The sequence below is a fragment of the Aspergillus chevalieri genome, chromosome 3, assembly GCF_016861735.1.
Source record: "Aspergillus chevalieri M1 DNA, chromosome 3, nearly complete sequence".
NCBI classification, from domain to species: Eukaryota; Fungi; Ascomycota; class Eurotiomycetes; order Eurotiales; family Aspergillaceae; genus Aspergillus; species Aspergillus chevalieri.
In genome coordinates this window covers 3736734-3752357 of record NC_057364.1, presented here as the reverse complement: position 1 = coordinate 3752357, position 15624 = coordinate 3736734, and the positions used below count along the sequence as shown (strand labels likewise).

At 49.9% G+C, this 15624-nt stretch overlaps 6 protein-coding genes across 6 annotated transcripts; 3 read left to right on the top strand and 3 right to left on the bottom strand.

The window, feature by feature from the left end:
- Positions 1–254: 254 nt before the first annotated feature.
- On the bottom strand, positions 255–1782 carry ACHE_31289S (M20 family metallo-hydrolase; the record flags this gene model as incomplete). Its single annotated transcript, XM_043278002.1, has 4 exons — positions 255–330; positions 387–1208; positions 1262–1579; positions 1634–1782. The coding sequence occupies 4 exons, from the start codon at positions 1780–1782 to the stop codon at positions 255–257; spliced, it is 1365 nt and encodes a 454-aa protein (XP_043135824.1).
- Positions 1783–2151: 369 nt separating this feature from the next.
- ACHE_31288S (uncharacterized protein) lies at positions 2152–3946 on the bottom strand (the record flags this gene model as incomplete). The annotated part of the gene is made up of 4 exons (XM_043278001.1): positions 2152–3272; positions 3322–3643; positions 3692–3731; positions 3786–3946. 4 exons carry the CDS (start codon positions 3944–3946, stop codon positions 2152–2154), a joined length of 1644 nt encoding a protein of 547 aa, XP_043135823.1.
- A 383-nt stretch (positions 3947–4329) lies between these two features.
- ACHE_31287A (uncharacterized protein) lies at positions 4330–6969 on the top strand (the record flags this gene model as incomplete). Its single annotated transcript, XM_043278000.1, has 2 exons — positions 4330–6329; positions 6384–6969. 2 exons carry the CDS (start codon positions 4330–4332, stop codon positions 6967–6969), a joined length of 2586 nt encoding a protein of 861 aa, XP_043135822.1.
- A 566-nt stretch (positions 6970–7535) lies between these two features.
- Positions 7536–8591, top strand: ACHE_31286A (glycosyltransferase family 8 protein; the record flags this gene model as incomplete). The annotated part of the gene is made up of 3 exons (XM_043277999.1): positions 7536–7563; positions 7618–8053; positions 8120–8591. The coding sequence occupies 3 exons, from the start codon at positions 7536–7538 to the stop codon at positions 8589–8591; spliced, it is 936 nt and encodes a 311-aa protein (XP_043135821.1).
- Positions 8592–10633: 2042 nt separating this feature from the next.
- ACHE_31285S (putative secretory lipase) lies at positions 10634–11974 on the bottom strand (the record flags this gene model as incomplete). Its single annotated transcript, XM_043277997.1, has 1 exon — positions 10634–11974. One exon carries the CDS (start codon positions 11972–11974, stop codon positions 10634–10636), a length of 1341 nt encoding a protein of 446 aa, XP_043135820.1.
- Positions 11975–13936: 1962 nt separating this feature from the next.
- Positions 13937–15025, top strand: ACHE_31284A (cation diffusion facilitator family transporter; the record flags this gene model as incomplete). The annotated part of the gene is made up of 1 exon (XM_043277996.1): positions 13937–15025. The coding sequence occupies one exon, from the start codon at positions 13937–13939 to the stop codon at positions 15023–15025; it is 1089 nt and encodes a 362-aa protein (XP_043135819.1).
- Positions 15026–15624: the final 599 nt, after the last annotated feature.

Below are 15624 nucleotides of genomic sequence, written 5' to 3'. Positions count from 1 at the left end.
ATACTCATAAAGATAGTCCATGATCATATCAGTTGATACGAGACTAGGGAGTAACTCGATACTTTTCCGTCGACCATGATATTGCAATTAGTCACAATCAGAGTAATTAGTGCTTTTACGGATATCAGGACTAGTGGAGGTCTGCCGTATGGTTGCCATCCAAAGAGATTGTTCTTTTATTTACATTTATTCTGATAGTTCTCATGTTTGTAGCTAGTCTCCTGTATCTACTTAAATCATGATCGTAAAACCTTCTATGCACCCTCAGCATCCTTCTTCGTCTGATCATAATGAACCACCGATTCTAGTAGAGCTTGCGCACCCAGAGCACTGTATCACATTAGCAATTGCCCAAAGAAATTCAATGACCATAAGATAAAACTCACCAATCCTCCGGACTACAGTACTCCTCTGGATGATGGCTAATCCCATCCCGACACGGCACGAAAATCATAGCCGTAGGACAGTGCTTACTCGTATAAACACTATCATGGCCCGCGCCACTCGTCATATTCATCCACTTGCCCAGACCAACAAGATTCTCAGCAGCGGCCTGGATAGACTGCACGCAGCCCTTGTCAAACTGGACAGCGGGCGAGTCCGTGTCCAGTGTCCAGTCGAAGCTTACTCCCTGGCCGTCCTGCGAGGCAATGTTCGCAAACAACTTGAGACACTCGTCTTGGACTGCGTGTACCACCTCGTCCTGCGGATGCCGGATATCAAGCGTGAAAGTCACCTCCGAAGCGACGGTATTCGTGGATGCGTTGGATGGAACCTTGAGTATACCAGTCGATGCCAGTGCATTATGTTGTTTGGCGATGTCATTAGACACAGCAATCATCCTGGACGCTGCGAGCAATGGATCCTTCCGGGCGTTCAATGGCGTCGTCCCCGTGTGAGCGTCTCGTCCGTGGACGGTGAAAGTGAGCCACCTGTACCCCTGGGCTCCCTGGACGATACCAATGGACCGTCCTGTGTTCTGAAGAATGGGACCTTGTTCGATGTGCAGTTCAAAATGTGCTCCGAGCTGGAATCCAGACTTCGCGTCGCAGGGGATAGATCCTAGGAGACCGTGTCTTTCCAACTCTGACTTGAGAGTCACGCTCGAATTATGGATGTCGCGCAAGTCCCAGGCTTTCTGAATCGGGATACTACCGGCCCAGACACCAGACGAGCACATGGACTTTGGAAACCGGGCACCCTCCTCACTGCTCCAACGTCAGCTCAATCCCCATACCCGATAAGTAAAGAGAAAACATACTTCGTCCAATTAACAATCCCAACATCATAGTGCGTCCTAAACCCACTCTCCTTCATCGTCCTTAACACCTCAACCGCAGCAACAACGCCCAAAATCCCATCATAGCGACCACCTCTCGGCTGCGTATCCAGATGACTACCCATCGCAATCATCGGAGCCGATGATTTCAGACTTCCAGACTGCCGCGCAAACATGTTCCCCATCTGGTCCGTGGACAGTGAGCAGCCGAGCTTTTCTACTTCTGTCGCGAACCATTGTCGGACGCGCGCGTCGTCATCTGTTAGGCAGAGACGGGCCATCCCTGTTTCGCGGGGGCTTCTGGGGTCGGTTAGACTGGTAGAATGGTTGGTAGGTGAGGTGGGTTGTACGTACTTTCCGTATGGGTGGGCAGAGCCCCATTTACATGTTTCGTGTATTGTCTCCCATAGTCGGTCAGGATTGATTCTGAGGCCGGATGTCGGGGGTCGGGAGGAGGTGGATAGTTGTCGAATAGAACGCGTTGCGTTTGTGCGGAATCGCATGTTGATTGATGTGTTCTTGACTATTGTAGATGCAATTGTGTGGTGATGGATTTCCGTGGTATATATGAGGTCGGAATAAACGCGCCTTCTAGCAACAGGTGCTAGTGGAGACAACTGGGGGATGGTTGAAAAAAACCCCACCTGGTCCAACTGTATTTGAATAAAGGAGGGCAATTTTGTGCTTATTTATTGAAGAAGTGTTTGTCAGGCTTTTCCCATAAAAAAGTTTGAGGGCGCCCTCCGATGACATTACGACCAATTCGGCAAGTGGAAGTATAGAAAATCGCCCGCCTTCCAACAACATGAGAAAATCCAGTTCAACGATAGTCTACTAATCAAGTTCTATCAAATAGAAGGGTTTCAAAAACGCTACACCTTCGCCTGCTGCTCCCTCAACGCGATGGTCAAATACCCCGCTACCAGCGCCACGCAACCCCCAAACCTCATAACCCACGCCACGCTCTCATCCCAAGGTTCTCCCCTCGGTTTTTGCAACAATTTGAACACAGCACTGCTAAAAAGACTAGACACAATCTGCGGAAGCGAAATAAAAACGTTATGTAGACCGAGGACAATACCAGCTTGTCCTGCAATCCCGGTATCGCCACCTTCAGTTGACTCTTCGTCGTGGCTGGACGATTGGGGGCTTTGTTCGGTGTCTTCTTGCCCAATTTCTTCTGCTATGAATGCCCACGGTGCCCATGAGGTGATAGCCCATGGGATGCCGATGACTCCTGTCATTACTGATGCCGCCCCGGTGGTGGATATGAAGAATGTGCTGAGCATGCAGGCCGCGAAGAGGATTTGTGATAGCAGCCAGAGGCGTCGGAGAGTTAGACCTGTCCCAACACGTACTTTAAAAAAATGTATCCGCCATGAGGGCCCGGGATCATTTGCCTCATCCTCTTTGCCAGAAGGAATCAGAAGTGGTAGGATGATACTCGCTGCAAACGACACAGTCGCATTTATAAAGAGGGCAAAAGTACCAATCCGTGTGGCATCCACCCACTTTTTGTCAATCTCATCATCAGGCAGATCGTGATGCTCATCGAAGATCGGATTAACGTACAACTGGCCTATATAAGTCGTCGCGTAAAATAGGAACAAGAACCACCCGAACCAGGACGCAAACTGGATTGCAAAAACTCTCCGTGTTTGCGATGAAAGCCGATTGACAGACTTGTGGATTAGCCGGACGAGCGACATGGGGGTTAGAGCATTTCCTGCTTGTAGTTCCTCATGGTAGACTTGCTCCTGGGTGTAGATGCAAGTTATCAGGAGTGTAACTGATAGTGATAGACTCGTAAGTACGCAGAGCACTTGAAACTGTGTGTTCCCCAAAATGGGGAGTATCTTTGGCAAGTCCATGAAACCAAAGATACAACCCAAGATATTTCCGGCTCCACTAACGCGACTTGCCCAGGCGTTTGCCGTCTTTTGCTGGTACCAAGGGGCATTGTCGACGATTAAAGCACGGGTTGCCGCTTGGACTACTCGAGTCAGATTCCGTCTTGAATAGGTCGTAATCAGAATACTTACTCGTGTTAATAGCAAAGTCAAGACAATACATCAAGATCATCGCAGCGACAATCGCAGCTGATTGCACCTTGTCAGACTGAGCGTCGACGCCAAATATTCCGAGCAAAGTCCCGACTATCTCTCGTATCCACGCCAGCGCTAAGAGGCATATCACAGTTACCGTCCCGCCTAGGACCATAAAAGGTCTTCGTTTACCCCAGCGGCTGCGGCAGTTATCACTGCGGATACCAATGTAGGGCTGTACAAGGGTCCCGGTAAGAGGTCCAGCAACCCAGACAAACGCAAGCAATGCCTTGCTCATTCCTAGAGATAAAAGATAAGGCTTTTGCGGTTAGAGACGATCTATGACGGGTTGAGTAAAGTGACATACAGATCCACTGGAATGCTGGATGGACCAGACTACTTGAAGTCTATTTAACAATTAACACGCTGGTATTGAAATCAATGCAAAATTTAATTCTCACCCTCCCATAGTGAGAGTCAATATAAACAGCTCCCAACTGCTTTTCGGTGCCTGATCAGGCACATGTCGGTCGGCGGTCTCCGACCCATCATCGATCAGGGGCGATGCCTCGTCGTTTGGTTCGATTTCCGGTACGAAACTCGATGTCTCATCGACTGCCATTTCCACATTGATGATTGTAACGTAGTTGGCGCCCAATCGGCCTAACTAGGGGTAACACGAGATACATAGCACGTGACTGATGTCGGCGAAACGTTTCTCCCCTACATCTTTCGCGGACGCATCCGCGCCTGCGCAATCGATAATGCTATGCACGTTGATGCGGAGTGTTGTTCAGGGGCTAGGATGAGGCCGAATATGGCCAACGTTGCGGACATCACGCGGGGTTCTGTCTCGGGCGGCAGGGTGGTACCTGACAGTAACGTTACTGGTTCTTGCTCCGTCCATGATGACATGAGTGGGTCGCCTTTTTCTCTCAAAAAAGCGGCAGCGGTGTCAAAAGCGGCAGGGTATCGCGTGTCCTCCATATTCGCGAACTCATCAAGATGAAGGGGTTTCTGTCACTTCTCAAGGCCGCTGGTCAAACCCTGTGGGAGCACACAGGCTGGGATGCGACTCGCAAATATCTCTTTTCCGTCATCTTCGTCTCCGTGGTTGCCTCCAAAATCCTCCATATCTACACTCATACGTACTATCTGACCCTTAATCGCTTCCTCGTTTGGGGCTCGACTTTTTGCCTACAAGATGTTCTGTTTCTTCTTATCGCACGCGCTTTTGCCAGGTCGTTCCAACGCTGGCCGCTCCGGGTTATGGGCGGCGTGGCCGTCATCTTTCTCAGCTTATACCTCTCGCTCTTGGCCTCAGCGACCATCTCTTTTTATGCCGTCATGGGTCGCGACTTCCATTGGGGACCGGCGATTGGATTTTTCGGGGACATGGTAGACGCCTTATCCCTGGTGATAGGCATCTTTGGTGTCATCTTTTTCGAGATTGTCATCTTAGTCGGCTCGTACTTCGCTACACCATATGCATACGAGGTTACCGGGAGGTTCACCAAGATTTGGTCTTTCTCCGTATCGGCCCTGCTGCGTTACGTCCTTCGGAAGAAAAAACAACAGCCTCTCCCAGATCCGGGCGTCTACGAGCAGGTTGCGCTCGATGACCAAGAAGATGATAAGAGCGACAGTGAGTTCGGATTGCCCATGGAGCCGCTCCGGCCCCGCGAGAGCCCCTGTGACGACCCTCCTGGATCCTTGATGAAGCGCATCGTCATCATTTCGGTTAGTTTGATCGTCATTTTACTCAGTTGCGTTCGACCCTATGATCTGGGGTATCGCATTCTCTCCCGTACCCTTGCTGTCGTGCCTTTCACAGCCCGTGCGCATCCAGTTTTTGAGGGCATTGAGTACCTGCCTGGCGATTACAGCTGGCTGGAAGGTCACACCGCGTTGGACATCCCTCCGGTCCTCGATTGGTTACCTCCTGATGAGCCGCTGGCCGGGTTCAAGGATTGGTATTCCCTTCCTTTGAACAAGCGCAATCAACAGGCTCCCAGGAATTACATCCCAATCCATTACAACCCGGCCAAAGATCCGCTGCACACACCGAACCTTCAGAATGATATCCTCGAGCCATTGCGGGAGGCGCTTAGTAGCGAAGACGTTAAGGTCAAGCATATTGTCCTCGTGAAGCTGGAGAGTAACCGACAGGACGTGTTCCCTCTCCATGCTGACTCCTATATAATGCAGCGCGTCAGGGAGTCTTACGGCGGTAAGATCCCGAAAGAGGTTGAGGATCGGTTGTCCCATCTCACGCCTAATGCCGAGCATTTCACTGGATTCGACAATGGATTCGACAAAAATGATCAAGACCGTCCCAAGCCCCGCGGTGGCCTCAGCGCCAAAAACGCCTACACCAGCGGCACTTTTACTCTCAAGAGTATTACGGGCTCGCACTGCGGTCTGAACCCACTGGCAATCGATATGAACCGCGAGTGGTTGTACGACATTTACCAACCGTGTCTGCCACAGATCTTGGAAGCAATGAACCGCCAACCCAACATCACGAGTGAAACGGATGACTGGACTTCTTGGCCGTGGCACACAATGTGGATGCAGTCCGTAAGTGGCGATTACGACTACCTGACTCATCTGATGCCCGTTCTGGGATTCCAGGATCAGATGAACAAGGAGACCATCGACCAGATCGGCGGCGAGTATGCTCCCGACGGGTCGCAGGTGGTTCCCGAGCGTGGCTACATGGATAAAGTGCTAAAGAATTATTTCCGCGACGTGATTGCTGATGCCGAGCGGAACCACAAGCGTCTGTTTCTCAGTCATCTGACAGGCGCTACGCACCTTCCTTGGAATCTTCCGGGCCACCAGTACGAAGACCTGGTGGCTGATAGGGATCGGACGCTGAACGACCACTTGAACCGATATCTGAACAGCCTGGTCTACCAGGATCAATGGTTGACCGAGATTCTGAATATTATTCAGGAGGCCGGTGTTGCTGACGATACTCTTTTCGTCATGGTTGGCGACCAGTAAGTTCTACCCACATATTCTTGTCATGTACAGCGATACTAACGATCATTCAGCGCTGTTTCCCTCCCCAACGACGGAGGCGTAACACCCCACGACAGCCCACACGTCCAAAACGAGCACGTCCCGCTAGTCTTCTCCCACCCCAAACTCCCGCAAGTCGAAATTGACCTCCCCGTCCAATCCACTCAAATCCTCCCCACGATCCTCGACCTCCTCCTCCAAACCCCCTCCCTCAACCCAACCTCCCATCAAATCGCCCAAGACCTCCTCCCCATGTACCAGGGGCAATCCCTCATCCGCCAGCTCATCCCGGAGCACAAACATACGAAAGAATGGCACATCACCACCCTGAACACCGGAGGGTCATGGATTGCCTTGCGCTCCGCTACGAAGCAGTATCGTGTTGTGGTGCCTCTTATCCCGAATACTAAGTGGCGGTTTACGAATCTTGAGGTTGATCCGTTGGAGAAACAGGCTATTAAGGATTATGGGATTTTGTCGCTGGTTAATGCTGTGCAGAGGAGGTATGGTGTTGAGGCTGCGGAGTGGTTGGGAGAAGCGGTTCATGTTGCGAAGTGGTGGATTGAGGAGAATTATCGCCGTTGGGGGTATGATTCTACTGCGCCGAAGGATCCTTAGATCTTCACTACGGAGTACATAACTTGACTATTTTCGTCCAGGATCTAGCGCGCAATAGGTTGGAATTAGCTTATCCCAACCAAATTGAAGCCAGCCGCATGCCGGTTCGTAGGCATCTTCCCCTACTTCAGCCGGTCATAATTAGGGGATGATCCCACTGAGACCACCAAGGCGCCGGCCAGGAATTTGTGTACCATAACTCAGAATCTTGAAACAACTATGAATATCACCACAATCCATCACCTTCCTAAAAAGTATCGGAATAAATTACTGTTTATTGCGCCTTATGGCGTGCTAATCAAAAGCCGAGAATGTTCTATGTCCTCCTTATCGATCTTTTATCGGCTATGCGCACCCCACATCGCTGACTAACGACTTCCGAAAATGGCTCGATTCAGCATCTTCTGATTTCTTTTCCTTTTACTGTGTCTGGACGGATAATTGAGGGTCAATTCTGGGTATAGAAGAAGTGAGTTATGCGCATCTTGCCAGGTATCTTTGCAGTGTTGCTAACCCATGGTACAGAGTAAAACTAATATATACACATCAGTCTCCGACTACCCACCATGCCAGACACGACAGGTCCGACGAAAGGTACGAACAAGATCGACGATACACGCAGAGAAATCCTCTAACAACACCCTCCAGTGTGGACAACCCTCATCACGAACAACGCCTATCTTCCCGGCCTCCTAACCCTCGAGTACTCGCTCCGAAAAACCAATTCCAAGTACCCCCTTCTCGTCCTCTACACGGACTCGTTCCCCGCCGACGGCCATGCAGCCCTTGATGAGCGGCGGATAATGAAGAAGCGCGTTCCGTATCTTGTCCCCTCGATCCACAAAGACTTCACGAATGATCCGCGGTTCTACGACTGCTGGAGCAAGCTCACGCCATTCTCACTGCTTGAGTATGAGCGCGTTGTACAATTGGATAGCGACATGGTGGTCCTCCAGAATATGGATGAGTTGATGGATCTTGAGTTGGATTCTCCGGCTTTGAATGGGTGTGAAAATCGTGTGTTTGCAGCGAGTCATGCATGTGTGTGCAATCCACTCAAGAAACCTCATTACCCGAATGACTGGTACGCATTCCATTCCTATCCAACAAAATGAATAACAATAACTAACCTAGGCCTTTTCTCGAACAGGATTCCTAGTAACTGCGCCTTCACATCTCAACACCCCACACCCGACCAAGCCCAAAAAACCGGCGCCCCATCAACCACAGGCCTAGGCATACCAAACGGCGGCCTACAAGTCGTCAATCCCTCGCAAACAACCTACAACAAGATTATCGCGCAGCTCGCAGAATCATCGACATCCAACTATGATTTTGCAGACCAGTCCCTTCTTTCCGACGTATTTCACGGCCGGTGGGTTCCGCTGCCGTACATTTACAATGCGCTGAAGACGCTGCGGTGGAAGGGTGTGCATGATACTATCTGGCGGGACGAGAATGTGAAGAATGTGCATTATATTCTGAGTCCGAAACCATGGGATGAGGTTGGGGAGGAGAGCAACGATGTGACACATGAATGGTGGAAGGATTTGAATGCGGAGAGAGTGAGGGAGGAGTTGGGGAGAGGTGTACAGGATGGTTTTCAGGTTACTTATCGGTGAGGGGGCTGGGGTGCGTCCTGTATGGATATGTGGCTATCTGAAAGGATTCATGACCGGTCATGAGTGACAACTGTGGTTATCTCCACTCATTGCATAGGGTTTGCATATATATATATATATTTCATTTATATCTAAACGATGTGATAGCACTATCTGTCTGCCCTTGCGGCCCTGTACCTGACAGCAACCCCATTGTATATATCTACTGATTTAGCATGTGTAAATCTCGATCAATGACTCTACCAAGCATTCTCCTTTAATAGTCAGCAATTAGCTTGCTGAATCTCCGGAGAATTAAAGAAGACGAATATATTGTGATAGTACAGAATGGAGCTGTTAACATAGCAATATCAACGCCACAATAACAATAACTTCATCTTGGAGTCTGACATTTTCACTCAATAGCATAGATAGGTGGCTCAAACGAGAGGCAAAAGTCTTAGCGAGGAGGGAAAATAGCCTAACAGTCTTAGTCTTGATAGTCCGGACTTGGAGTCTTTCTGAAAGGGGACTTCCTTCTTTCTGAGTGGTATAGGGGCTCCAGTGTAGATACAGATGGCCCATATATGTCCTCTAATTGATTGTGTGGGATGCCAACAAGTATCACTTAGTGTCAATGGACACTTTAGATCCGTCGAAGTAAGTAAGCCACTCCATGTCCCTTGAGAAGATAACAGAAGCATAGAAGTCGGAGATGAACCATCCGTCCTTCTCTGCGTCGCTGAGCTGGATCATCAAAAGATCCTTGGCCACTACTATAGTGCAACTGGCGTTGCTGGTGTGCCGGCGCCTGCCTGGAAATGGATACCTCTGGCTGACGGTTCGGTTCAATGCCAGCTGTGACAATCAAGCAAGAGAGGCGATATTCAGCGGCGAAAAAATGGATTTTGGTGATTAGAGTGAGCCGAGCTGAGCAGAGATGGCATTGACCGTGAATTGCTGCAGTGTAGCGATAAAATTCCCGCTTGTTGTGTCTTTATCTTAAGGGAAACACTGGGTTCTCTTGAATACTCCATATATAATATATCCAAAATGTAAAATCTCTTGGTTGTCGTGGCTCTTAGGCCACATAACAGTATAGGTATTTCGGTCCCCATTCTGAACGGCAGACATCCCCACTAAGTAATTCTTTCTCCATTCAGAGTCGTTTTCTCGGCCTTGCGGACGCCGAGTTTCTCGCCAGTGAGTTTTAGCAAGTTGATGAAGCCTTTTCTCTTCGCGTTCAATTGCTGGCTAACTATTGGAGCGCTCAAACAGCCTAGCTAGCTGCTCAATGAGCTGAGTGTTCCCTCCAGGCGTATGCTTCGGCTGTCTAGCCTGGTGGAGAGCCTCAACTTCCTCACGGAGCGCACGAATGGTCTCATCTTGGGTATCTTTTTGTTGCGGCTGTGGATGTGATTGTTGGTGTTCTATTATACTATCAGACGTGGGTGGAGCAAAGCCTCTTGCAGTCATATAGGCATGCTCTTGGGGCTGGGGCTGTGGATGGCCCCCCTGGATCGGGCGGAGTACCGGGAACGGGGTTGTAGGTTTCATTTTGGGCTTGATAGTCGATATCCATGGCTATGGTGGCGTCAGAATTGATGAAATGTTGGTGTGCAGTTTGGGGCATCTCCTGTTGGAGAACTGCTGGCATTTTATTCTTCTTTGGCGACATATTGATGTGGTATGAGAATAGAAAGCGGCAACCATTTGATAGTAAATTTGGGTTCTTGCAATTGTGTTATAACTATAGTCTGCCGTACTGTGCAATATTACCTCTACGTTTTGCACTCATTTCTAACACATCCTGACCTTATGTTTAACCAAATTATGGTATTATATATTAATACCCGAATTATGGACATCAACGCAGAAAGTGGATGTTACCATCTGCATCACATCGCGTTGTTTGGCTAGAGAGTTATATTTCAGAAGGTAAATTAGGTTCAGCATTAAATGGTTTATTATCCTGATTTAGATGAGAATTTTGGAATAAGTTACCCTTACTTGCCTCTCTTGGATAATCGCCCTGAACACAGGGTACTAGGCGATCTCTAAAATCATCCAATCTGGATTGGCCCAACCGGCGCATCCAACGACGTCAACAAAGTCTGCACAAGCGTCTCTCCCAAAATCGCCAACGCGCGCGGATCCAACAAACTTGTAAACGAAGTCGAGTTCGAGCATCCCGCCTTAACAGGAACCCCATTCATCCGATCCTCAAGCCACAACAACGCATCCGGAACGCCAATAACAGCCAACGCAGCATGCTCAGACAGGACGTCACGCTTGTACTCCACGCGAGACCCGGCGTCACAGTACGACGCGACGAGAGAGTCTGTGTTGTTAACGGGGGAGATTTCGTCGCCGACGGATTTATACACGAACAAGGGGATTTCGGGATTGTGGTGGCCCATGGCGTTGGCGTTGATGACTTTGCTCGCTGTTGGGGAGGTAAAGATGTCCTTGTTCTTGACGAATGTATACACGTCTTTGTTGAAGTATTCGAGGATATTACCCGTGAGACAGAGGTTCTTGGTTTTGGCAAATTCGGCGGCCTTGGCTGGGATGATATTCTTTTGGATCAGGTCCTTGATCTCGGGGTATTCGTTGGCTAGGCCTTGGATGCCTGCTGGGATTAGGCCGGCAAATGGGCTCTCGTTGGCCTCGTAGATGACGGGCAGGATCTGTGGGACGGTGCCGCCCAGGACAGCACCTTGAATCTTGAGCTCGGAGGCGTATCTTGGCTGTAACTCGGCGGCGAAACCACTGGCAAGGCTGCCTCCTGAGTATCCCCAGAGGGCGATGGTAGGATCAGACGAAAGATTGGTCAGATTCGTGGACGCCTTGGCCGCCCGAATGTTATCCAACACAACGTGTCCTGACAAGTGGTTGGCCAGGAAAGCCGACTTAGGTCCCAGATGATCGGGCACCGTCACGACCCATCCCCTTTGCAAGGCGGCAGCAATGAGGACTAGTTCCAGTTGCGGCATCACCAGACCCAGTACGCCATCATGGGCCGCCTCGAGTTGGAATGCATACGAAGGGGCGCAGTTCGGATCGGCCGCATCCTGGGCGACTTGGTAGGAGAGCAGCTTTGTATAATCGGCATTGTGAGGCACGAGGATCGTGGAGACGGCCGCAATAGGTTCGCCAAAGGAATCGGTCGTCCGGTAAAGCAGCTGATGCGCCGAGTGAAGGTTCACTTTTGCCAGACTGAAGGCCGCAATGGGCTTTGGGGGTGTCCGCGATCGTAGGATGTCTCCTGGAGCCGCAGATTCAAAACCTTCAGGTGGAATATAGAAGGTGTCATTGACCGGAAGGATAGAATGAGTCGCTGGTGCCGCCAGGGCCGATGTGGACAGCAGCACGAACAGCTGCAGCAGGACGAGAACGACCATGATGTGCCGATAGCGGTTAGGGGGTGGTTGAAAATACCACAGCCCCGAGGGGGTATCTCTATTTGTAGCAGTTCGCCAAGGACATAATCACCCTATTTTCAGGTGCTTAATGACCACCCTCGGCCCACTATCGATCCACTAGATCTAATTAGGCATCATGTTTGCTTTTTTCCAGAGTGATCAACAGCCGAGGGGGACGCCATCGAAGCCTATGCCAATAAGGTTCTATTATTGCGATGGTCGTGAGGAACATCTCGGAGTAAGAAGGCCTGTTCGTGGAGTACTCCGCACTTCGCACTCGTATACGGATTGGAACACGGCCCTTTTCTTTTCTCTTCTTTATTTTTTTTCTTTTGCCCATGTGGAAGTGACCATGGTACGATACCGCTCTATCCGGAGTGTGGAGTGTAGAATCGGACATGTACTCCGTGCCTAGGCAAATTTCAGGAGTTATGCAGCCATTGAGTCTATGCACAAGACATACGCCGTAAGCCCAACAAGCACACGTTCGGGTGTTCCTGAGTCGGAAAATATGAACCACTGTTCACGATTGTTTCAGCTGGACGGAAATTGGGTGCCATAATATTTGATGTACCAAATCTGAGCGACGCCCCAGAAACTGGTTCCACTGCCAAAACTGGGCCATGGGATACTATCGATATCGATAACAGCCCGGCAGGGCGGGCGATCCGGAAGGCGTACGGGAGACCGTGCCCTGCACGCAGTAGAGGACATAACAGTCATCATGATTCAGTGATGCTCGCCACGGGGTTAGACAGATATAAAGTACCGGTAGCAGTTGTACCAGTGGCAGCCCTGGAGTAATTCCGTGTCTCTGCGTGGGATCTGTTACTTCAGCCAGCCATGTGCCTTCGGAACGGATGTCCGACAGGGGACTTGCCGAGAATGGATATTGGCGATAGCGACAAGGCTGGCGACCGTTGAACGGTGGAGATCAGCCGCGACTAAATTGCTATTTTGACAGTTCTATTCGTCTAGATACTGTATTATTGTAGATAACAAGACAGCAATAGACATTTGTATACTCCGAGGACATTGTAGGATAACGCCACCATCGGATGCGGCCGGACTTTGTTCCTTCTTGCTCTTTCTGGCGTCACTCCCACAATAATAATTAATCTCTTCCTTTCGCCTTTCCTCCTTCCTCTGCCATCGCCATCGTTGAGAATACATTAGAATCCCTTTTTGCAGTCAATATACTCATCTATTCTCATCGTACGCCCTGTCAGTCGCCAATCGTCGCATCCGTCAATCTTTTTTTCCTCCTGTCGCGGATCATCGCGCCACTGAGCGCGCCGCAGAACAACCACCATGGCACTCTCCAAAACCAACAAGATCATCATCCTGCTGGTTGTTGATACTGCCTTCTTTCTATTGGAACTCATCGCAGGTCCGTCATTGCCATTGTTCAAGGGTTTTTTCTCTCCAGCGATAATAACAGAGAAACAGGTTATGCGGTCCATTCCCTTGCCCTTGTTGCCGATTCCTTCCATATGGTACAATATATCCTTCAAAACCGAATACAGGCAGCGTCTAATTGACATGAATAGTTGAATGATGTGCTATCCTTACTCGTGGGATTATGGGCCGTCAAAGTCGCCAACCGCGAGCCTAATTCCAAGATGTATACCTATGGCGTGAGTTATCATCTTGTCCATCCCTGTTTGGTGCTGGTGACACAGTCTAATCCCAGAATTCGAATCCTAGTGGCAACGCGCAGAGACATTGGGCGCATTGGTCAATGGCGTCTTCCTTGTCGCCTTGTGTGTCTCCATTTTCCTTGAAGCAATCCAACGTTTGGTGGAGCCGCAGGAAGTGAACAATCCGAAATTTGTCTGCATTGTCGGAGCCTTGGGTTTAGCATCCAACATTCTGGGTCTTGCTCTCTTCCACGATCACTCCCATGGTCATGGTCATGGCCATGGTCCCGAAAATGAAAGTATGGAAGACGTAAATGCTGCAGAGCAGGGTTTCGGCCAACAACATGCTGAGGAGTACGAGAATGCCGGGAAGGCAAATGGCAAGCAGGCCAAGACAACAGAGGTGTCTTCACCCTATAGTCAGCGCCGCAAGACCCTGGACAGCCAAGCTCGCGCTCGTGGTTTTGATGTAGAGGATATCTCTCATCCCGTGACTTTGCGGCAGGAGATCATCGCTGCGAGCCAGACTAACCGTTATGGAGTGGAAACGACATCCGAGTCGGAAGGTGACGAGGTTCAGCCATCCGAACGTTCAGCACTTTTGAACCGCAAGGATCGCAAGTCCAACTACACCGATGAGGACAGTACGCCTACCAACGGACGCGATGTGACCGCGGATGACATCCTTCACCGCCATCACAAGCACGCACAACCAAAGCCCAAGGACGAGAAGGATGGACATGGTCATGATTTGAACATGCGTGGTGTGTTCCTTCACGTCATGGGTGATGCACTGGGAAATATCGGTGTTATCGCATCCGCGCTTATCATATGGTTGACCGATTACCCGTGGAGACACTACGTGGATCCGGGTATCTCTCTGTTCATCACAGTCGTCATCCTCTGCTCGGCCATTCCTCTGTGCAAAGCTGCGTCGCGCATTCTGTTGCAGGCGGTGCCTTCCGGTCTCAGTATCGATCACATCAAAGATGATATTGAGCAACTCCCCGGGGTGATTGGCTCGCACCACCTTCATGTCTGGCAACTGAGTGACACCAAGATCGTGGCCTCGATTCATATTCAGGTTGACACGGAAATCAAGGGCGAAGGTTCGGAGCGGTACATGCACCTGGCTCGGCAAGTGCGGAAGTGCCTGCACGCCTATGGCATTCACTCGTCCACCATTCAGCCTGAATTTGCCCCTGATAGCGATACGGAGGACAACCAAGGTGGTCCATCATCTTCTCGGGAGAGCCATTATGAGCCCAACTCAGCCAGCAAACAGCCCAGCCGTGCTGCGAGTGTCCGGGAAGACGCGCAAGCATGTCTTCTCGAATGCGATGAGAATTGCGCTCGCGGCGGGCAATGCTGTCCTAAGAAGCCTACATAAATGTTTCCATTTTTCTCTTTTTATCTCCTTCTCATCTTTATCTACCCTGTTGATGTCTCCATTATTATCAACCTGGATGTATCATTTGTTTCTTCTCTTCATCGATGTTTCTCATACCCGCTATTCCTACGCTGCGGTTTCGGTTTAATCCAACACTGATCTTAAGGGTTAACAATATCATAGAAGACAAAAAGTTGGCGTTTGACAGGATGGGCGATTATCATGGATTATACAGCATGTTTTGGACTGGCAATTGGACTCTGTGCTATACACTTCTGCATGTATTTTTACTTAATCTCTAATTCGACACTGCATGTTGTTTCTGAGACTTTATATGGAAATTCTGCCGCGGTCAATCACGTGCCACGAGCGGCAGATCGGCGCCATCACAGCCAAAGAGAAATGTGGAATCATCAGCCACTTTGAAGCTCTCTCTTCGATAATAGACCTGATGACAATTCTTATGAAAATATCATGCTCTGACCTTTACATTCTTTTCATTTGACGACCGTCACAGTAGACGGTTGACCCAATACCCACGCCCTGAACCCCCGAGCAATGCCGCAGCGACACGCCTCGAACCGTTGAATATCCCCTTG